This window comes from Danio aesculapii, chromosome 7 (assembly GCF_903798145.1).
Source record: "Danio aesculapii chromosome 7, fDanAes4.1, whole genome shotgun sequence".
NCBI lineage: Eukaryota > Metazoa > Chordata > Actinopteri > Cypriniformes > Danionidae > Danio > Danio aesculapii.
In genome coordinates this window covers 68,589,685-68,615,384 of record NC_079441.1, presented here as the reverse complement: position 1 = coordinate 68,615,384, position 25,700 = coordinate 68,589,685, and the positions used below count along the sequence as shown (strand labels likewise).

Genomic DNA, 25,700 nt, shown 5'->3' with positions numbered 1-25,700 from the left:
ATAATAATAATAACAATGAATAATAATAATAATAATAATAATAATAACATGATGATGATGATGATGATTAATAATAATAATAACAATGATGAATAATAATAATAATAATAATAATAATAACATGATGATGATGATGATGATGATTAATAATAATAATAACAATGAATAATAATAATAATAATAATAATAACAATGATGATGATGATGATGATTAATAATAACAATGATGATGATGATTAATAATAATAATAACAATGATGATGATGATGATGATGATTAATAATATTAATAATAATAATAATAATAATAAAAATGATGAATAATAATAATAATAACAATGATGATGATGATGATGATGATGATTAATAATAATAACGATGATGATGATGATTAATAATAATAACAATGATGATGATGATGATTAATAATAATAATAACAATGAATAATAATAATAATAATAACAATGATGATGATGATGATGATTAATAATAATAACAATGATGATGATGATTAATAATAATAATAACAATGATGATGATGATGATTAATAATAATAACAATGATGATGATGATTAATAATAATAATAACAATGATGATGATGATGATGATGATTAATAATATTAATAATAATAATAATAATAATAATAACAATGATGAATAATAATAATAATAATAACAATGATGATGATGATGATTAATAATAATAACAATGATGATGATGATGATGATTAATAATATTAATAATAATAATAATAACAATGATGAATAATAATAATAATAATAACAATGATGATGATGATGATGATGATTAATAATAATAACAATGATGATGATGATGATGATGATGATTAATAATATTAATAATAATTATTATTATATTTTGTTTAATTGTTATTAATTAATATTTATTGTGCAAGCATAATAAACATTAACCTTTTTATTTCACGTGGACTTTAAGCATTTGTGTATGATATCAAACCCAGGTGATCCATTTAATGTGGTCATTTATGGTAAAATAAAACCATTCAGATTTTTTTTAAACTTTATTTTTATATATTAAAAGCAATTTACAAGCAAATAACTAGACATTCCAATTTTAAATAATAAGAAACGGTTCAAATAATAAAAGAAATATACAATAACATAAAATATAAATGTAACCGGCCGGTCCTACTGCACTCAACCCTGGTCTGATCTGGGATCGAACTGAAAATTCTTTGCTTGGGAGTCGGTTGCTCTAACAAGAAGGCTCAAGACCATAGCCTCCAGCGTCTGTCGCTAGAGCACCTTTAGACGTCAGAGGAGTGAGGTTTACCTACATTGTACTTCGCTAGCTGGCCTCTGTTACACTCACCCCCTCAAACCTCACTCCCATCCCGGACGAGCCCCCGAGTGTAACCCACTAGTCCTACTGCACTCAACCTGGTCAAGCTGGCCTCCACTACATAAAAATAAATGCACGTATTTTTTTAAAGACTCAAATCTAATTTTAATGTGATTTCAGCATGTGATTGAAGTTTATTCGTTTAATATCTAACATTGCTCATGAACCGTACATACCGTTGTTGTTGTTTTACTAATGTTTCTCTAAAGAAAAAAAACCCACCAATGTCCAGACTATGCTCTTATGTGCATTATGAATGGCTTTTTGTCTATCTCTGGAAAGCTGAAATAAGCACGTTCAGCCTTGTGTGCTGGATTTCTTCTACAGCCTCCTAATTGCAGTAAACCTGCTTAGCGCTGGGACCTGTAATCATTTTCTGTTTAGCGCAGCAGGACTGTGAGAGTCAGTCATTACCTTGGTAAAAGTCCATTTACAGAAGCTGCTCTAAACAACACAATCAATGAAGGATCTCTATCAATGCAAGCCTGCAGAGCGCACATACGCTCACAACACCTTTACAGTCAATGCAGATGCTCGGCTCCGTTTGCTCCTTTTCTACTGATCTAAAACTGACCGAAATATGCTGGAAAAATATCACAATAATAATATTTTTATCCGTTTCTCAGTGAATATAGGTCATATATTTTAGTGCATTTGAACAAATTAGATTTATTAAATAAATATATTTATTAAAATTGTATTTTAGTCACTGAACATCTGAAGAAATAAAAAGATTATACATTTAAATTCATGTTAAATATATTGAGGAAAAAAATTTACAAACTACAAAATTTCAACACCATTTTATAGATATTTTTTTGTTTCTCTTGACATTTGCTCTTTTTAATTTTTTTATTTTATTTAATATTTTTCCCAAACATATAAATTTGGGTCTACAAATTTTGGAGCGTCATCATAAATTATTTTTTTTAGATTAGCTCCAGATTTGGCTTCAGTACTGACTAATCTAATGTATCTGCACAGATATAATGTTGTAAAGCTTCCTCTAGAAAATATTCGTTTAAATGAGAGAGATGTGAGGGGTGTACTTGTATATGTTGAGCACTGTATGTGTGACCCTGGATCCCAAAACCAATCATAAGTGTCAATATGAATAAATAAGCTTTCCATTGATGTATGGTTTTGGTTGTTGGACAGTTTCTGACTAGGATACAACACCATATATAAAAATTTGGAATCTGAGGGTACAAAAAAACATCAAAATACTGAGAATATGGTCTTTTAGATTTATCTAAATTATCAATGCACGTTACTAATCAACATGTTTTTTTGTTTTGTCACAAATATAAAAATAGATCATTTAAACTTTGAGTTTTTATACATGCTTTCATATTAGACATAATATAAATATTAAAGCATGTATCAGAGTTTTATTATTGCTGCTGTTATTGTTAATCTTGATAATCCAAATTTAGTTAGTTAGAATTTTTAGGTTAATTAGGTCTTAAATCGTCTTGACGTGAATAAAATAAACAGTATAATTAATAAAATAAATAAAAGAATGAATAATAAGAATAATAATTTTCATTATTATTATTATTATTATTATTAGTTGTTGTTGTTGTTGTTGTTGTTGTTATTCATTTTATTATTGAGTTTATTGATTTTATTATTATTATTATTATTAATATTATCATTATTATTATTATTATTATTATTATTGTTGTTGTTTTTATTATTGATTTTATAGATTTTATTATTATTTATTCATTATTATCATTAATATTATCATTATTAATTATTACTAATATTATTATTATTATTATTATTATTAATAAATTCATTATTAATTATTATCAATATTATTATTATTATTATTATTATTATTATTATTATTATTATTATTATTATTATTATTATTGCTGTGGTTTAACTATTATTATTATTATTAAGACTTTTTTTTAATTACTGTACTTAAAATATACAAATACGTAAGCCAACTTGAAATATTTTCATGTAGCTTAAGTTTTTTATTATTATTATTGTTATTATTATTATTGTTGTTGTTGTTGTTGTTGTTGTTTTTATTATAGATTATTGATTTTATTATTATTTATTCATTATTATTATGATTATTATTAATATTATTAATTATTATTATTATTATTATTATTATTATTATTATTGCTGTGGTTTTACTATTATTGTTAAGACTTTTTTTAATTACTGTACTTAAAATATACAAATACGTAAGCCAACTTGAAATATTTTCATGTAGCTTAAGATTTTTATTATTATTATTATTATTATTATTATTATTATTATTATTATTATTATTATTATTATTATTATTATTGCTGTGGTTTAACTATTATTATTATTATTAAGACTTTTTTTTAATTACTGTACTTAAAATATACAAATACGTAAGCCAACTTGAAATATTTTCATGTAGCTTAAGTTTATGTGCTAAAAGAATTGCTAAATAAATAAATATTTTTGTAAGTTTAATAATAAAAAAAAAGACTATACATGCATGCAAAAAAAAAGGCAAATTGTCCTGGTGTTGTGACTGAATGTACTCACAGTTCTCAGGTTTGAAAGGGTGTATTTAAGCAGATAATAGGCTTGGGGAAAATGACTAAAGCTTAGAGTGCATTCGGCTAATGCCAAGACATCATTGTACCAGCCTGAAACAATTCCACTGTGTGTTTACATCTGCCAATACAAGAAATGGTTGTTTTCATTTCTCTTCATCTCTAACACATTTAATGAATTGAGTGCATCTAAATTATAGTTTAACATTCGAGTAGTGTGTGAAATTGCATCAAACTAAAATATTATATATATTTTTTATTCATTATTTTGAATTAAATGTTGGCAAATATGTGTATGTGCTCTTGAAAAATTTGGTTTGAATACATTTTTACTAATATTTTTGAGTAAGCGTATTTATTGATTTATTTTTTGTGTTCGTTTTATTTACTTATGGAATTTAATGTACTTATAATTGGAGGCTTAGTTTAATAAATCATCAGCTTGTTTTTGTTTTAGAGTAAGTTGCTCAAACTAACAGCATGCTTTATTTATTTGTTTTATATACACTTATGTACTCATCTGCAGCTTTTTTTCTTGTCTTTTGGATTATCTAAAGAATACCAAATGTAAAATTACTCAAACACAAACTGCAGGCTTTGTTTTATGTAATTTTATCTGTCTACGAATGGAAGATTAATTTAATAATTCATATGCAGCCAGTTTTTCTTGTCTTTAAATGGGTTATTAAATACTTTGTGGATAATTGCTCATAAACAAACTCTAGACTTTCTGTTTTTGTTTTATTGACTCATTCATTATTTATGTCATTTTATATGCTTTTAATTGGAAGATTAATTTAATAACTCATCTGCAAACAGTCTTTCTTGTGTTTTTGGATATGTTATGAAATACTAAGTGGATAATTGCTCATAAACGAACTCTAGACTGTGTGTGTTTGTTTTATTTACTCATTTGTTTTTTTAATGTAATTGTATATGCTTCTAGTTGGAAGATTAACTCAACTCATCAGCAGATCGTTCTTCACCTTCATCTTTTTTACAATATGCTATGAAATAATTTCTGGAAAATGACTCAAACTCTAACAGCAGGCTTTTTTTTATTCATTTATTTGTTTGCATTTGGTGTCTCATTTCAATTTTTCACCTGCAGCTTGTCTTTAATATTTTTTGTTCTGGTACAAGATTCATAAAAGTGACATCCCAAATGGCTAAGTGAAGTTTGTAATTCTCTTTTTTTTGTTACTGTTAAGAACTTTAAAAGTTTTAATATATGCAAATAATGCCGCTGTATGAGTATGTATTGATAATTATTAGTTAATTAGAATTATGATAATAATTCTTATTAAAATTGCCCTTAACTCTGGCTTATTTGCTGCTTTATATGGAAAATATTTACATTTATGTAGTATGTAAAATTGCATCAAACTAAATATAACTTATTTATTTATATTTATATCCATTTAATTTTTTAATTTAACTTTAATTTTATTATATTTAATTTATTTGAATTTAATTATTTTGTTGTATTTATGTATTTATATATTTTTATTGTTTTATATTTATTATTTATATATATATATATTATTTTATTTATATTTTTATTTATTTACTTTTATATATTTATTTAAAAAAAAATTATTTATATATATTTTTTATTTTATTTATTTTTATTTATTTATTTTTATATATTTATTTTTTGTATTTATTTAAAATTTTTTATTTATATATATTTTTTATTTTATTTATATTTTTTATTTATTTATTTTTATATATTTATTTTTTGTATTTATTTAAAAAAAAAATTTTATATATATTTTTTTATTTTATTTATTTATTTAAAATTTTATTGATTTTATTGATTTATATTTATTTAAATATTTTTATTTATTTATTGTTTGTATGTTTGCAATTATGCGTATGTGCATTTCTTGGAAAGTTTAATTTAAATAAATATGTACAAATATTTGTAATTTTTTTATCTGGCTTATTTGCTTATTTTCGCTGTTGATGTAAAGTGCACTGTCCTTGTTGAAATAAAATGAGTGAAACTAAATAAATAAATGACAAACCAGTATTTTCCTTTGTATATTTTTCACAGGAGAACATACTAGAAAGGATTCACCTGCACATCGCGCCTGATGCCGAAACTGATGCCTGCACATCTAAATCCTGCATTACTCATCAGAAGTTTGCTATGACACTTTATGAACAGGTATTGCAGCTCTTTTTAATATTCTTTCCACACACGTGCACATGCAGCACGCACGCATACACACAGATGCTCCTCATGTGAGTGATGGAGCATTGATTGCTGCGGTGTGACAGTGGTTTTCAATCAGTCGGGTACAGTTGTGAATTACTGATTTACTCACAGTGAATACTAATTCAGAGACTGTCCTTCTGCATACAGAGGAAACACTGTGTTTATGACAATATTGTAACAGTGTTAGGCGGCCTTAACATGGTATATTTGCATATAGTGTGTTGTATAAATACTGAGACTAACGATAAATGTTAAGTAATAGCTAATTTAAAAGTCTGGTGTATGTATTTTATATTTATTTTGGTATTTATTTATTTATTTGTTTATTTTTATTTATAATTTTTTTTATTTATAGTTTATTTAATTTTATAATTTATATTATTTATTTATTTATTTTTATTTATAACTTATTTTAAATATTTTTATTTATTTATTTTGATTTATTTATTTACTTTAACTATTTGTTTTAATAATTTATTTACTTATTTATTTTAGTTTATTTTAACTATTTATTTGTTTTAATAATTTTATTAAATTTATTTATTTTAATTGTATTTTTTTTTAGATTTATAATTTAGCAAGGATGCATTAAATGTAATACTTAGAGACATATAAATGTTTCAAATATTTATTTTCAAATATTTTTTTAATCTATTTTAGTTTGTTTGTAGTTTGCTGGTTAATTATTGTTTTGTGGCTTGTTTTGTCTTTTGAATTATGAAATGCCTCATAATACGGTATAAAATATTACATGTGAAATTTTCATTCAACACAATTTACACATTGATAATCATGTTTTTTGAACACCAAATGGGTACATTAGAATGTATTTCAATAATTCACTGATATTATAGAATTGCTTGGAAAATTATTTACATTTATAAAACACGACATTAAAGGCATGCATCATTACAAAAGATTTTTGTGTCAAATGTAATTTTTGGTCAAATTCTGATTAATAGTGTTTTTGATTTATTTATTTATTTTTATTTATTTATTTATTTTATTTTTTTAAATTATGCAGTATACTGTTTTTACTGTTGTTGTTTTTTTTTACTGTTATTAACATTATTATTATTATTATTATTATTATTATTATTATTATTATATTTACCTCTAATTCTGCTTATTAGTAATTTAAGATTATAAATAATGCTAAAAATAACTTTCTTATCAAGAATAAATGATATTTTAACATTTATTAAGATGGAAAACCGTTATTTAAATTTTAATAACGTTTAGTTTATATAAATAACCATTTCATTATTTTAAAATGTATTTTGCCAATTGTACCAAATGACACTAACAACCATAACTGTGTAGCGTACATTAATGTACTTCATAGAAAACCATACTATGCATCCTGTATTTGCATTGCTTAATGCTTAAACCTTTTTAAAGCATGGTGCATTGTGTGTAAATGAGAGACCCTGCCATATAAAGCAATGGCAGATTTGCTGTTTCAACATCAGAAATGATTCATTTTTGTTTTGCTCCTAAAAGGAATGTTTAAATTGGTTCCACCCTCAGGTTATTCACAGTGCGTGTGTTGAGACGACTCTTACATCACTTACTGTGGTGTAATTAAATCTTTACATCATATAGCAGTCACCATGTGTGATGTATGACTCTCTGTGTGTGTGTGTGTGTGTGTTTAGTCAGTGTGCAGGAGCTGTGGTGCGTCGTCTGATCCGCTTCCCTTCACTGAGCTGGTGCACTATGTGTCCACCACTGCCCTTTGGTAAGTCCATCCAGCCAGTGTACAGTTGAAGACAGAATTATTACCCGTGCTGTGAAAATTAATTTGCTTTCAATTATTTCCCAACTGCTGTTAAAAGAAGAGAAGATTAAAGGGTCCTATTTTACCTATCTCATATTTTTCCTATTTCTTTGTGAAGATCCAGGAAAACAACACAATTTTAACAACAGCAATAATGAAATTGTACCAGTAAAATAAACGTTTTAAGATAAATGGTCCCACTTTATATTAAAGGGCACCTATGGTAAAAAATCTACTTTTCAAGCTGTTTGGACAGACATACGTGCATATATGGTGTATAGAGCGTCATATTAGGGTGATATAAACACACCCAGTGCTTTTTTTTTCAATTTAACAACATAAAAAACGGTGGACGAATTGGAACGGTTTTCAGATCGACTGCAACTTTACGTAGGAGATCAGTCCCCCCGCCCACCAATATTGATTGACAGGCGCGTCATCATGTCCTCAGTTTGTTGATTCACGTCCGCCATTTTCAGCGTGAGTCGAAGCGATATCACTAAAGGAACACCCTAGCTCTATTTTTAGATGCAAGGCTCATTGGGCTCAACACAAGAGCAATATTCTCCACATTATCGCTCTAATCGGAATTATTGGTTGTATCTTTAGGTAGGTTTGCAAACATGTGTACTTCTAATTGAGTCTATCTTATACTTCAGCTGTTTGCATTTCTCGTGATCACAGAAGCTCCCTGTGATCTTAACTAGCATGCGTTTTAGAATTCTAAACATCGGTTTTTATCAGAGTACACACAACGGCGCTTCAAGTCTGCAGCGGTCCATGGCGCCCAGCCGTCAACTTGAGTGTACCCTGATAGAAACCTAAGTCGATGGCTGGGCGCCACGGACCACTGCAGACTTGAAGCGCCGTTGTGTGTACCCTGATAGAAACCTATGTTTAGAATTCAAAAATGCGTGGCGCGACGATTCGGGACACTTCATGTTTCTGCCGCGCCACAGAGAGTGTCTGGTGTGCCGTGTCGCGGCTTCGAGCGCCGCATCCGGTGCCTCAGTCAAAGTTAATTCAGTGTGCGTGGTTATTAGTTTCTGTGTACAATCTCGGCAATTGAAACTAGCACACAGTTGGCTGTAAAACTGTACAAAGACACAAATGATTTTGTACTCTTGCTTAAGATACTAAATAATGCTAAAAATAACTTTCTTAACAAGAATAAATGATGTTTTAACATTGATTTTGTACTCTGTGTCCGAGTCGTACATGTACGACTGAATGCTGATCCTCTCACTCCTGCTCCTCTCAGTCTCCCTGTCAGACTCTGTTGCAAACGCAGAGCGGGTGAGCTCATGGCCCCGCCCCCTTGTTACGTTAGCGGGAAGCCGAAACTAATTTACATGTGAAGCAACACACCCATAAATCAGTGAACTGTGGACACGCCCCCAACATGACACTTTTTAACACATTATAATAAAAAAATCTGAATTGTGTTTTAAGCTGAACCTAAACTGGCACACTCAGAAGAACCATAATATTAATATTAATATTAAATCATAAAAAAGAGGTCAACTATGGGCCCTTTAAGTATCCTTAACTACTATGTACTTGCATCAAAAAATAAATACAATGTACTTGCTGTGTTCAGAATGTATTTGAGTGTACTTGAAGTGTTCTTGAGTTGGGAGAGGGGTAGGGTTATGGACCGATTTGGTGGTCTGGGTAGGTTTAAGGGTGGGTTAAGGTGTAAGGGATGGTCAACAGTGTATTTACAAAAGTAATAACACAAATTCATTACAGATGTAATTACATACAGGTATTTAATCAAGCATAAGTACATAGTAAATACATGTATTTACATAAGTACATTGTAACGAGTTATTAATTTCGGTGTAAGTACATATGAGTTGAGGCCACGTAATATAAAGTGGGAGCCAATTAATTAATTAATTTTGTTGTAATAATAGTTTTACTAATGGTGTTCGTCTTTCTCTGTGTTCCAGCCAACAGGTGTTGGACAGAAGAGATGAACGCCTTCGTCCAGAGACGTTTGGGGAGCTGCTTCAAGCCGCCAGCACCATTGGAGATCTGCGCAACTGTCCGGTGGGTGGATTAAACATGAGGAAATGACTCTTTCAGCTATGAGAAATAAAATATAGTGAATATAAACATCCCAAATAAAATCTAGCATATAAAATATGATATCACCGGCAGCTAGCTATCTGCAACTCTCACATGGTCGCTCACTGAAGCTAAGCAGGGCTGTGCCCGGTCAGTACATGGATGGGAGACGACATGGGAAAGCTAGGTTGCTGCCGGAAGTGGTTTTAGTGAGACCAGTAGAAGGGCGCTCAACCTGTGGTTTGTATGAGTCCTAATGTCCCAGTATAGCGAAGGGGACTCTATACTGTGTCTTTCAGATGAGATGTTAAGTTGAGGTCCTGACTCTCTGTGGTCATTAAAAATCCCAGGATGTCCTTCAATAAAGAGTAGGGGTTTAACCCCGGCATTCTGGCCAAATTTGCCCACTGGCCTCTGTCCATCATGGCCTCCTAACCATCCCCATATCAAAATTGGCTTCATCACTCTGTCTCCTCTCCACCAATCAGCTGATTAGGTGCAGTCAGGTGCAATATGGCTGCTGTTGTGTCATCTGGATCCTGCACACTGGTGGTGGATGAGGAGATCACCCCCCCCACCTCCCTAAAAAAACGTGTAAAGCGCTTTGAGTGTCTAGAAAAGCGCTAAATATATATAAGGAGTTATTGTTATGTATTGTATACATTCCGGTTCTTATTATTATTCTTCTGGCTTCTTCTTCTACTTCTTCTTCTGGCTTCTTCTTTTGGGAGTGTATAGCAGCTCTATGAACCATTTGCGCAAACTTTGGCACACTCTGGACAGTCTGATCTTCAACCACAACAAATTTGGACTCTCTAATTAAGGGGTCACCAATCTTGGTCCTGGAGGGCCGGTGTCCCTGCAGGGTTTAGCTCCAACTTGCCTCAACACACCTGCCTGGATGTTTCAAGTTTACCTAGTAAGACTTTGATTAGCTTGCTCAGGTGTGTTTGATTAGGGTTGGAGCTAAAATCTGCAGGAAACCGGCCCTCAAGGAACAAGTTTGGTGACCCCTGCTCTAATACAAACTCTAGCCACCAAAACTAGCGCCACCACTTGTCCAAAGTTTCACTTATGTTTATCTTTATAACTTTTGAACCGAATGGGCTACAATCAAAATTTCTCTGATTCCAAAATGCCCAAATTTTTTCCTCCGATTCCTTGGATCAAGCTTATTTAAAAAGCACTCTACGACGTCGATTTCCATCATGAACATTTTTTCGATATTTTAAATTTTTCGTAAAACCTTTTGAACATTTGAACGAACTTGTCCTAGGCTGTTTTTCCGATTTTCACAAAAATTTAATCACAAGATCTACAGGCCATGCTTTGTGAAAGTTATTGAATTCAAGTTGATTAGACCAGTGTTTCCCAACCCTGTTCCTGAAGGCACACCAACAGTACACATTTTCAATCTCCCCCTATTCAAATACACCTGAATCAAATCATCAGAACATTAGAAGAGACTTGAAAACCTGAAATGAATGGTTCAGATGAGGGAGACATCCAAAAGATGTACTGTTGGTGTGCCTTCAGGAACAGGGTTGGGAAACACTGGATTATACAAACCGTTTTCGATTAACTTAAGAGCAAATTTAACGTAGAGCTTGCAAAAATTGACTTAAGGTGTTATCTCCGTAGCGCATTGAAGTGATAAAACACACCAAGTTTGGTTTGAATGCAACCATGGTCTGAAGTTAGCTGCAGCGTTTCAGCGCACTGCCCCCGAGTGGTCCGGAGATACAAAAAAATAGATTTTTTTGTTGCTTATAACTTCTCAACCCTTTGTCCAAAAATCACACTCATATCATTATACAAATTTGTGTCCTGCTGCGTCACAAAAACACTCTCACATACACACACGCAAGCAAGCACACATATACATGCACACACAAACTCACACATATATGCATGCACATGCAGACGCACACAATTAAATGCGCACACATCCACACACACATGCATACAAATGCAGACATATACGCACACAAACATACACGTAGTCATGCACATCCACACATATATGCACACACACAAACATGCATACATGTATAAACACACACACATGTATACATGTACGCATAAGCATTCACACTTACACATGCGCACACATCCATACATATACGCACACAAATACACACATATTCAAACATATGGACACACATACGCACAGTCATACATGCCTTAATACGCATGCGCACATATGCATTTACACATGCACACACATCCACACTTATACTTGCAGATGAACACACAAGCACACACACTCTTCTAATCGGATGTTCTGCAAGTGTAACACCTCTGAAACCTGAGACCGGAATGTTCTTCTCATGTATCAACACATTCTGCATTTTTAAACAGGCAACGTAAGAGGAAGTCACATCCTACTACAGTCTCTCTCGTAAAACAACACTACACACAGATATTCATCTTTAAGGAACTGTTTTAGTTTTGAATCAAATTGCATTGTGGGTGTAACACAAGCATCCTTTTATGTTTCTTTTTTTTTTGGCATAGGGTTTAATGTTCATTACCACTGGTAACACTTTATAATAACTACACACTATAAATCCTTTATTAAGCATTAGCATCTAGTTAATTCATTATCTGTTAAGCATTAACTCTACATTAATAAATGTTAGTAAGCAGTTTATAACTGCAGCTACAAATGCTGTGTTCTTGACTTATAAACACCTATATAATGTGCTTAATAATTGTATTTTCATACCTAGTTAATGATTTATTTTTCATTATTAAATTAAGTATTGCATTATTTACAAACCAGTTGTATTTAAGAGTAGTTGAGGGTTTTTAGGATCATTCAGAATGAGTTAGTAAATGATCAATAAACTATTGAAATCAACATTTATATGTCTTATTTTTCTGGCATATACTAATAGTTAACTAATATGTTAATAAATGCTTTATTAACTCAACTTCATGCAATTTTGTGACCTAATCTAAAGTGAGGACTATGTATGCTTTATAAATCCCTTATAAATCACAATTAAAGGCTCAGAATCAAATGAACAATAATCTTTGCAATCTTTTCTAAAAAAATAAAATTAATGTAAAGTTTAAACATTGCCAAATAACAGGAGTGTCAAAATACGACATAAAACTGGATAAAACAACAACAAAATAATAATTTTACAATGTAATAAGATGCAATGTTTAAACTCTACAGTTATTTTATTTTAGATCAGGTTGCAAAGGTTTATTTTTTTTATTTGAAGTACAGTTTTATGTATCTTTAAATGAAAAGGAATGAATAATGTCATTTTTCCTGTTTAGAATTTAACTGAGCCTTTATTTGTCATTTATAAGGGGTTTATAAAGCATAAACAGTCCTCACTTTAGATTAGGTCACAAAACTAGATGAAGTTGAGTTAATAAAGCATTTATCAACATACATAGTAACCCTTAATATATGCCTGAATAAATAAGACAAATAAACGTTGATTTCAATAGTTTATTAATCATTTACTAACTCATTCTGAATGATCCTAAAAACCCTCAACTACTCTTAAATACAAACGGTTTGTAAATAATGCGATACTTAATTTAGTAATGAATAATAAATCATTAGCAAAGTATGAAAGTACAAGTATTAAGCACATTATAAATATGTTTGTAAGTCAAGAATACAGCATTTGTAGCTGCAGTTATAAACTGCTTACTAACGCTTATTAATGTAGAGTTAATGCTTAACAGATAATGAATTAACTATTTGCTAATGCTTAATAAAGGATTTATAGTGTGTAGTTATTATAAAGTGTTACCTTCTCGTAAATAGTTTAAAATTATTTTAGTAATTTACGCTTTTATACCAATAAGTGTACGCATATAAAACAATCCTAATAGAAATTGTATTAGTAGTGGATATAGTAAAACTATTGTTGTAGTGGTAGCTGTAGTAATAACAAAAATTATAGTTTTATCAAGTTAATTCAAATTGGTTTTGGAATTAAATAAAACTCAATTAAGATTTTCTATGTGTAAATTTGGCTATGGAAATTTGTGACGCAAAAAATAAAATAAATATTTAAACATCTATTGCGGGGAAAATAAGTATTCAACATGTCACCATTTTTCATATTTCTAAAGGTGCCTTTGATGTGAAATTTTCCCCGGATGTTGGTAACAACCAAAAATATCCATATATGCAAAGAAAACAAATCTAATTAGTTTAATAAAAATTAGGTTGTGCATAATAAAATGAAATGACACCGGGAAAAAGTATTGAACACATGAAAAAAGGGAGTTGTGGGAAGGCACGGAAAGCTCAGACAGCAGCTGAAATCTCTCAGTAGTTCTTCAGCAACCCTCTGCCCTTCCTCAGTGTAAATTAATATCAGCTGCTACATTAGCAGATGATGAAGATGAAACCAAGGTGGACATTTCAGCAAGACCCAAAACGCAGCCAAGGAAACTTTTAAATGCTTTCAGAGAAAGAAAATCAAGCTGTTGAATGGCCTGGCTAATCACCTGACTCGAATCTGATCGAAAATACTAATTAAAGCTCCGATTTGATAGACGAGACCCACAGAACCATCAAGATTTTTGCACTCTGTTGAAGTCTGTGGAAAAACTTCATAATGACTTCATAATCCATATGAGAGGCGTCTTTAAGCTGCCAAAAAAGCCTTTTATACTTCTTTTTGTACCTCGTTTTATTCCATTGTTATTACACAACACAACTTTTTTCAGATTTTTGTTTTGTTTTATTTTTGTGTTTGTATTGTTTGGGTTTTTTCCTAAATCTGGTTCAATTCCTTGTCAACAGCTCCTTTAGAAATATTATTCCCAGGAAAAAACATGATGTGTTCAATACTTATTTTCCCCACTGTGCTTTAGTTTTAATTCATACTAAAAGTATAGTGTGCTTGACTGTTAGCTAGAATTAAATAACAAAAAATAAAATTATACAGAAAAGAATTTTGTTTTATTTTATTATTATTATTATTATTATTATTATTATTATTATTATTATTATACTTTTAATGACTGTAGGGTTTTTTTTCCACCATGAAAATTGCCAGGCTCAAGGGCTGGTGTTAAAACAAAGCATTTGTTTTATGTCTGTCCCCTTATCAGAGTAACTGTGGTCAGAGAATCAAGATCAGGCGTGTGCTGATGAACTCTCCGGAAATCGTGACCATTGGGTTTGTGTGGGACTCAGAGCAGTCCGACCTCACGGAAGACGTCATCCGATCTCTCGGACCACACCTCAACCTCTCAGGGGTAAGAATAACACTCTGACCCACATGTTTCATTACAGCAGAGCTTGACCCAGAACCAAACTAGCTAAAACAATGCTGTGAAGAACTTCTGTGCTCAGATAGTTAAATAAAGTAAAAATAAGTGTAACGCACACAGAAGAAAAATGTACTTGGTGGTTTTTTTTTTTTTTAAGCAAGTAAGTTGAATTATCAAAATGTGTCATCTAATAAACACACAGATAATTCATGAAAATTCAAGTGGAATCATGTGGACCCCATTCAGATCAATTTTCAAAAATCAGTGAATCGTTTACTAGACTCACTCTGAATGGATTATTAGAATCAGTGGGTCGTAATGGATCATTTTGAATTAGTGGGTTGTTTACCAGAAGACTTGCAGTGAATGGATCATTTTGAATCAGTGAGTTGTTTACTGAAGACTCACTCTGAATTAGTTATTTGAATCAGTGAGTCATTTACATGTTGAATCAGTGGGTTGTTTACCGGAAGGTTCACTCTGAATGGATTGTTTTGAATCAGTCAGTTGTTTACCGAAGACTCACTCTGAATTATTTATTTGAGTCAGTGAAGGGTTTACCCTGAGACTCACTCTGAATTATTTATTTGAGTCAGTGAAGGGTTTACCCTGAGACTCACTCTGAATTATTTATTTGAGTCAGTGAAGGGTTTACCCTGAGACTCACTCTGAATTATTTATTTGAGTCAGTGAATGGTTTACCCTGAGACTCACTCTGAATGGATCATTTTGAATCAGTGAGTCGTTAACTTGTGAACAGACGTCACCCCAGTTCACTCCAGTTATTTGTTCAGTGCTAATTCATGAATTAATTAAAATAAATAATTTGTTAAATTGTTAATTAATTAAAATAAATAAATAGACAATAAATAAATTGACAATGAATAAATAAATAGACAATAAATAAATACGTAGACAAATAAATAAATAAATAAATAAATAAATAGACACAGTCAATAGATAGACAATGAATGAATAAATAAATAAATAGACAATAAATAAATAAATAAATAGACAATAAATAAATAAATAAATAGACAATGAATAAATTAATAGACAATAAATAAATTGACAATGAATAAATAATTAAATGTGAGGATAAATAAATAAATAAATAAATAAATAAATAAATAAATAAATAGACAGTGAATATATAAATTCATAGATAGATAGATAGATAGATAGATAGATAGATAGATAGATAGATAGATAGATAGATAGATAGATAAAGTAAAAATAAGTGAAATGCATACATCTGCAAAAACAGAGGCTGCCTGGTAGAAAAAAAAGGCTGAAACATGGCTTTTTACTCCCACACATCGCTGCTAATGAAGGCCGGAACGCCAGATGACCTACCGCAGTGGCTTTCTGGCCATCAAGCGTGGGCTACGATGCAGTTACACAACCTCAGCCTTATGAAGAGGATAAACTCCTGCTTTATTTCATGCATATGGTCCAAGGCACCACCATAAACCGGCTTCAATGACACCAGATGTGCAACACGCATAAATAAATAACTGAAAAAGAGCAACCCATCGTGACATCAGACACTTTTTATAGCCATTTAATCCTGATGGAGGTTTCCAGTGAATTCTATATTTTATATAATAGTCAGGAATAAGATGCTTTATAATGGAGTTCGCCTCAAAGATTCAATCTTTACTGATAAATAAACGTCTAAAGTTGATTAGCAGATTCTTGTAAATTCAGGTCATCTGGTTTTCAAAGGCTGAAATATGGTCTGTAATCTTCTTAACATCTATAATGGGGTTTTTTTCACTGCAAAGAAAATGCTGTGGTAATATAATGTATGCTTTTAGCAGTGGTGGACAGTAAGTATGTTTACTACTGTACTACTTAAGAACATATTTTAAGCATGTGTACTTTATCAGCGCATATTTATTTGAAGAAAGCTTTGTTTTTACTTCATTACGTTCCAAAACAAAATGTTGTACCCTTTACTACACTACCTTTCTTCATGTAGCGGAGGAATTGGAGGGGTTTGACGACGAGATGATTATTTATTGACTTTAATTAACTAACTAATTATTTATTTTATTTATTTGTTAATTTATTTGTATTTTTTATTTATTCGTGAACTTGTATATGTTTATTTTAATTAACTAAATTTATTTATTGTCTGATTTTTATTTATTTATTGTTTGATTTTTATTTATTTATTATTTATTTATTTATTTTGATTTATTTATTTTTAATGCATTTATTTATATATGTTTATTTTAATTAACTAACTATTTATTTATTTATTTGTTGTCTTTGTTTATTTTCTATCTATCTATTTATTTAATTATTTATTTATTTATTGTCTATTTATTTATTTACTGTGAAAGAAGGTCATCTGGCGTCCAAGAGTGTGGATGGCCTTCATTTAGCAGTAATGTGTAGGTGGATAAAGCCATGTATCAGACTTGTTTTCTGCATTTCTGCAGCTGTATGCATTTCACTTTACAAAAATTACACCACTTGCGAGCTCATCTCTGCATTTTAGCAATGTCATCGAATTGCAACATGCAAAGGATTAAAAGTAGGCAGGAAATTCCCACTGGATTTCTGGAATGCCAGTGAATTTTAAAAGGTCCTCCAGAAATTTAAAGTCAGGCGTATTTTATTTATTAGTTTATTTTAATTATTAATTATTAACTATCATTAATTATTTACAAAATAGCTAACTAATTTATTGATTGATTATTTTTTTATTTTAATTAACTAACTTGCTAACTATTTAATTATTTTAACTAACTAATTTCTTTTTGTTTATTTTTAAATTTAGTTATTTTAATCTAATTTATTTTTAATTAGTTAACTATTTATTTATTTTATTTTTGTTTTTTATTTATTTATTTATTTATTTCTATTTTGTTATTTTAATTAACTAATTAACTATCTAATTATTTATTTATTTTAATTAGCAAATTAACAAACTATATGATTGATTGATGATTGATTTATTATTTTTAGTTATTTTAATTAACTTTTTATTTATTTTATTTTTATTTACATATTTATTTTAATTAACGAGTTTATTTGTTTTAATTAACTAATTATTTATTTTTTATTCATGTTTATTTATTTGTGTATTTATTTATTTTAAGTAACTTATTTATTTATTTTAATTAACTAATTAACTAATTTATTTATCTGATTTTTAATAAATTAGAAAATTGATAAATTAATCAATTGAAAATAAATTAGTTATTAAAACTATTATGTCTAAAAATGTGTTAGGAAAAATAATCTCCAATTAAGCAGCACGGAAATATTTTTTTAAAGAATAAAAATGGTGACTTACACTGTATATACAAGAATATTGGATATTTTAATGCAGCTCTATTGTCATGCAGCTCTAGCAAAGATCTAAGATAGAAAGAATCTGTGCTTTCACTCAAAACAGTTGCACAGATGTTAAATAGCATTCATTCTTCTTTACGCCCACTTCCACATTACTACCATCCAGTATTGGATTAGTCTCAGCCCAAACCCCCTGGACAAATACAAGGGCCTTAATTCACTCCCTGCTCCTCCATGTGATGGTGGAAAAATCACTGCCCACCTGCCTGGAATCCATTGTTTGTGGAGTCTCTGAAGAAAACCAGCTATTCAGGAACCATGGGGTGGAGGAGCTAGTGTGGGTTACGCAATAACTGCTGTATTTCAACTCCTTTCAGCAAATACATTCTTCTCTTTTCTGGCACCTGCTATTCAAACTGAATGACTCGTGGATTTTGAGAAGATGACTATAGCATGTTGAAGTGAAGTGAAAATTATTAGCCCTTCTGTGAAGTGTTTCTTTTTTTTTTTTTTTATAACCCATTTCCTAAGTGCAGGTTAAATGTTCTTTCAACACATTTCTAAACACAATTGTTTGAATAACTAATTTCTGAAAACTAATTTCTTTTGTCTTTGCCATAATGACACCACATAATATTTGACTAGATATATTGCAAGATACTTTTATTCCGCTTAAAATTCAGCAGTGAAATAAAAATAGCTTTTTTTTTAGATGTTAATAATGGTATTGTTATAGTTTTAGCTAGTGTGGTGCAAAACAGTGACAAAATGCAGAAGTGCGCTCGTTTGTGCGATTCAAATGCCTATTGGAGAAATGACTAGAAATAATAAACAGTAGAAAACGGTCAAACTACTCACTTTACAAACAAGTGTTTGCATGATTATACATAAAAAGTAGAATAATATAATAAGAAAAGATCAGGTTGCAACGTAAAGCAGCATTATGAGCTGTTTATAACCTCTAAGAATGAATGGACGTGAATGAGACCAGAAGTTTCGAGCCAAAAAGATTCAAATGGCTGCGCCCGCTCGAACGCGGAGAATAAGGTGAATAAAACTGATATAAACATCCAAAGATTGTAGTTTACCACTTCCGCCAAAATTGGGCCCTGTCCACAGGAACACAGGTATTTTCAGAACCGCACTTCAGAACGCGGTTTTGCTGTTTGTGCACGTGAAAACGAAGTGTCGAGTGACTGAAAACGAAGATTTTCCAAAACTCCAGGTAAAGTGTGGTCGTGTGGATGCTAAAACTGGAGTTTGAGCCTTATGATGTCAGCGTTCGCGCTGTTTTTTTGGGGGGGGTTTTTTCCCTCTCCTCTCTGATTGGCCAACATGGCTGGGTTTACTCTAATCACGGAAGTCGTGAATGAGGCAAATACTGCAAATTTGCGACAAATGAATTGCGTATTCCGCAATTTTCAACCGTGGGACGGTAATCCGCGTAATCTGTACTCACGTTTGCATCGACTAGAATGAATTTACCATAATGTACAATATACTTAATTCCCTATTTGATGTAAACTCAGTTTAAATGTGTCATTATCGCCACCTGTTGGTTCGGTATGCCTATAACATGCATCGCATGTGGACAGAGATATTTTTTTAAAAATGAAAGCGGGGAAAACTCTGAAATAACCGTGTACATTTAGACATGTCCTGGGTCAAAGATTTTTCACGTCTCTTCAAACTTCAGTTTCTCATCAGTCGAATGCTCTCTAATATCTGACATGCCCCGCCCACTTCAAGACGCTTCTCATGTGCTTTTAATATGATGTGCTTGAGCTCAAACACTGTCACTGGCAGAGCTGTGATAAAACAAAGCGCTATTGGCTAGGAGCTACTCTGTCCCACCCTCTCTTCGTGTTTCAGTTGAGATTACAACAAACATCCAATTAAAATGCACATTTCAAAGCGCTTCATGGGACCTTTTAAAATGCAATTAATAGTTATCTGTGTTTTTTAAATTTATTTTATTTTATTTTTTTATGTAACCATAACGTTTAAAATGCAGATATTTCTTATTAATTCATTGATATTTTTTTTTCGGCTTAGTCCCTTATTCATCAGGGGTCGCCATATTGGAATGAACCACCAACTATTCCAGCATATGTTTTAAACAGCGAATGTCCTCTCAGCCACAATCCAACTGGGAAACACCCATATGCTCACACACTCCTACACTACGGCCAATTTAGTCCATTCAATTATCCTATAGCACATGTGTTTGAACTGTGGGGGAAACCGGAGCACCTGGAGGAAACTCACGCCAACACTGTGAGAACATGCAAACTCCACACAGAAATGCCAACTGGCCCAGCCGGGACTCGATCTAGTGATCTTGCTGTGAGGCGACAGTGCTAACCACCATGCCACCCATATAATATTTTTAAAAATATACCTTCGATCTGTATTTATTATTTACCAAAACAGTGTTACTGAATTTAATTAAATTGTGGGCGGTCACGTGATGCTTTTGAGGTGGCACATTTTCTCTGAGCTTCCGCAAGCATTGTGCTATTTTCATTATTTTCGCTTCCCGCTTCATCTCAACAAGAAACCAACGCTAGACAAAGCCGTACGACAACAAAAGGCCAACCAACCGTTAATCAAGGTAAAAAAGATGGAGGCTCCGCGGCCGAGCAGCCCAGCCTAGCGCAAGTTGTTACTGACAATTTAAGTCCCTTACTAGACGAGAAATTCTCTCGCTTTGAGTCGTTGTTAGATTCAATTACAACCAGAGGACAAAACAAAATGGATTACGGAAGCGAAGAGTCGTGTTTTCCAGACCAAGGACAACGTGTCCAAACTTCAAAGCAAGATTGCGGCACTGGAAAAAACTGTACAGTCCCTCTCAGAGAAGGCAAAAGACGCCGCAAAAATCGCAGCAGATGAGACAACATTCACATTATAGGGTTGGAAGAAGGCGCGGAGGGCCACAGACCAGTTGATTTTCCAGACCTGGCCCGGATATTGTTGCTGGGTATTGAAACTAAGCACAGCACTATCAAAATGGATTGGGCTCATAGAACGCTTGGTCTGCAAGCACAACTGCACATGCCCTGTGGTTATCAAGCTACATAACTACTCAGACAAGGCCAAAATACTAGCAGCTGCTAAGAAAAATTATTTAATTAAATTGTTGCCTCGCTGCCTTGAATCTTTAAACTGGATTTGTATATCATTTGTTTATTAAAAAAAGAATAAATGCTGTCACCAGTGATCTTTATAGTATTTTTAGTATATATATTACTAAATTTAGTGTATTGTGTTCTGATGCTTAAATGAATGTGCGTTTGTGTTGGCAGCTCTTTTATCGTGTCACAGACGAGCGAGCGAAGAAGAGCGAGCTGCTATTGGTGGGAATGATCTGTTACTCCAGCAAACATTACTGTGCCTTTGCTTACCACACCAAATCCTCCAAATGGGTTTTCTTTGATGACGCCACTGTCAAAGAGGTGAGACCGTTTACATTGTTCACTCTCATTTAACTATTAATGCTATTATTTAAACCATTTTGAGGGATGTAAACAAAAATAAAGGTCACAACGTGTTTCCTGTTTTACATGTTTGATTTCTATAGCTTCCGAGAATCCAAAAAGAGCTATCATAACATTATTTATCTATATGTGGCTATATGTAACATTATTTATCTATATGTGGCTTTTTTATAACATGTTATGATTGAATCGCCTTTTCTTAGAGTTATGAAATAGTTTGATAACAAAAGGAAAATCTTCGTGGGCCAATGACATGACCACATTGAAATAGTCTATATTACTTTTTTTTCTCAAATAAAAGTGATGTTTAATAGCGCAAGAATTTCTTTTCCACAGTATTTGCTATTATATTTTTTCTCTCTTCAATGCTGGAATAAAAGAAATAAGCATTTTTAAAAAATGTAAAAAAGTGCTAAGGTCAATATTATTTGTAAAAATTATCCTTATTTATAAAAATTTATTAAAATAATGACTGATATGTTATCAATAAAATGTATTAAATGTATTATATTAATTATTAAATTTTATTAATTATGTTGAAAACAGTATTAAAACAGTATATTCAACACATAATTCTGCTAAAAAGAGAGATTGGTAAACTGCAAAAAGCGATAAGTTTACATTGTTAGACCTGAAATAACATTTAATAATATTATCTATTAATATGAGTGGTGAAAATAAGTGATATTTGACAGATAAAGGAAAGTTTTCACAGTCTTTGTTTTTTATATTTAATATATATATATATATATATATATATATATATATATATATATATATATATATATATATATATATATATATATATATATATATATATATATAATTTGTTTATTTTTAATTTCTTTGTTTTATTTATATATTTTTAATTTGTTTGTTTTATTTATATATTTTTATTTGTTTGTTTTGTTTATATATTTTTAATTTGTTTGTTTTATTTATATATATTTTTTATTTGTTTGTTTTATTTATATATATTTTTTATTTGTTTGTTTTATTTATATATATTTTTTATTTGTTTGTTTTATTTATATATATTTTTTATTTGTTTGTTTTATTTATATATTTTTTTTATTTGTTTGTTTTATTTATATATATTTTTTGTTTGTTTGTTTTATTTATATATATTTTTTATTTGTTTGTTTTATTTATATATATTTTTTATGTTTGTTTTATTTATATATTTTTTTTATGTTTGTTTTATTTATATATATTTTTTATTTGTTTGTTTTATTTATATATATTTTTTATTTGTTTGTTTTATTTATATATTTTTTTTATTTGTTTGTTTTATTTATATATTTTTTTTATGTTTGTTTTATTTATATATATTTTTTATTTGTTTGTTTTATTTATATATATTTTTTATTTGTTTGTTTTATTTATATATATTTTTTATTTGTTTTATTTATATATATTTTTTATTTGTTTTATTTATATATATTTTTTATTTGTTTGTTTTATTTATATATATTTTTGTTTGTTTGTTTTATTTATATATATTTTTTGTTTGTTTGTTTTATTTATATATATTTTTTGTTTGTTTGTTTTATTTATATATATTTTTTATTTGTTTGTTTTATTTATATATATTTTTTGTTTGTTTGTTTTATTTATATATTTTTTTTATGTTTGTTTTATTTATATATATTTTTTATTTGTTTGTTTTATTTATATATATTTTTTATTTGTTTGTTTTATTTATATATATTTTTTATTTGTTTTATTTATATATATTTTTTATTTGTTTGTTTTATTTATATATATTTTTTATTTGTTTGTTTTATTTATATATATTTTTTATTTGTTTGTTTTATTTATATATATTTTTTATTTGTTTATTTTTTTCAATGTAAAGTGCTAAGGTCAATGTTATTTGCCCCCTTAAGAATACATTATAAGATAAATATAATATTGTATAATATTTAAATAATGTTTGATATGTAAAAAAAAATTTAAATAATATATAAACCGTAAACCACATTAAAATAGTATTTTCAACACATAATTCTGCTAAGAAAATGATAAGTACACTGTAAAAAGTGATACATTAATTTACTTAAAAAAGAGAACCTGTTGTACCAACTCTTAAATTGATAACATGTTTATAATTATGCAAATTAATTTTAAGGTTTATTTATTTTAAGTAAACTAATTACTTAAAATATGGGAGTAAACTTGTTGCTTAAAGTAAAAATCAACCAGTCGCTTTGTACAGTGTAATTAGCCTTTTTGTTTTGCTTTGTTAGTTTATTCATCAAATATTTAAATTAGAGCCTATTTATTTATCCAAAATATATTGTTCTCTTTAATTCAAAACTCTGTCATGAACTGTTAGCTGATTATTTTGAAGTGTAGTTATTAAAATACACCCTTGATTTTTGTAATCACAAAGCAAGCGCTCATTATTACGTGCCTAAACAGTCACTATTAATTGCCTGCTAAGCAAAGCATTGTGATGGGCGGCCAGTGTGTGTGTGTGTGTGTGTGTGTGTGTGTGTGTGTGTGTGTGTGTGCGTGTGCGCGTGTGCGCGTGTGTGCGTGTGTGTGTGCGTGTGTGTGTGCGTGTGTGTGTGCGTGTGTGTGTGCGTGTGTGTGTGTGTGCGTGTGTGTGTAGATGCGGTGTGTGTAGTGGTGCATGGCCCGTATCTCTTCATCAATCTATCAGGAGTGTGTGAGACTTTTGCTTGCGTCTGCATTTCTGCTCTCTCAGGGCTTCTGCTGCCCGTCGCCAAGATGAATCACCCACACACACACATACACACACACATAGGTTTGTTTCACTAGCTTAGTGAGGACATTACATAGACTTCCATTGTTTTTATACCAGGTTAATAATATTGTCTATAGCCCAAGCCTCACTGAAACAAGTGCACATCATTAGATACAAATAAAACATTCTGGCTGATTTAAAAACACTTTTAATTAGTGAAATGTCCTCAGTGTTGGGTCATTTTGATACTGGTATCTTAATGTATGTGTACTTTGGTATATAGTATACACTATATGAGGACATTTGAGCCTTCATAAGCATAGCTAAACCTGTATACACGCATACACTCACACACCATACATCATTGTAAATGTTTGTGTGCGAGCCTATAGGATACAGAGCCAATATAGTATTCAATAACACACTTTCCTGATGACCCAAATTCAGCTGTTTTGTTGTTTAAAGCATATTTTAATTATTATTTTTTTAATCCTTTATGTTCCTGGCTTTGGCTTTTTGACTGTAATGGTTATTATAGTTTACTAACATTGAAACCTTTTTTCATAATATAAAATGAAACCATAAATATTAATATTTATTTCAGATATTTGCCAATGAAATGTTTGTTTGTTTTTTTATCTAGACTGATATAAAGTACTACATCAACTGTCTAAAATAAAAATGAATAAAAACTCTGAATTAGAGTACTTTTACAATAAAACTAATTTTAAAGTAGAACTGAATGTAAGTGAAATAAAAATATTTTATGTATATTTGGATTCATTAAAAAAAGTCAGTTTTTGCCAAGGACATGTTTCTCTTTTTTTAATCTAGAACAGGGGTCACCAAACTTGTTCCTGGAGGGCCGGTGTCCTGCAGATTTTAGCTCCAACACTAA

General features: G+C 30.1%; 1 protein-coding gene across 1 annotated transcript in view; it reads left to right on the top strand.

Annotated features, from left to right (window-relative positions):
• LOC130231468 (inactive ubiquitin carboxyl-terminal hydrolase 53) overlaps window positions 1-25,700 on the top strand; it is an 88,890-nt gene that overhangs the window by 28,655 nt on the left and 34,535 nt on the right. The window contains exons 6-10 of the mRNA XM_056460801.1: window positions 6,004-6,117; window positions 7,827-7,909; window positions 9,904-10,003; window positions 15,119-15,265; window positions 21,898-22,047. Coding sequence (XP_056316776.1) covers window positions 6,004-6,117; window positions 7,827-7,909; window positions 9,904-10,003; window positions 15,119-15,265; window positions 21,898-22,047 — 594 coding nt within the window. The remainder of the gene's footprint in view (window positions 1-6,003; window positions 6,118-7,826; window positions 7,910-9,903; window positions 10,004-15,118; window positions 15,266-21,897; window positions 22,048-25,700) is intronic.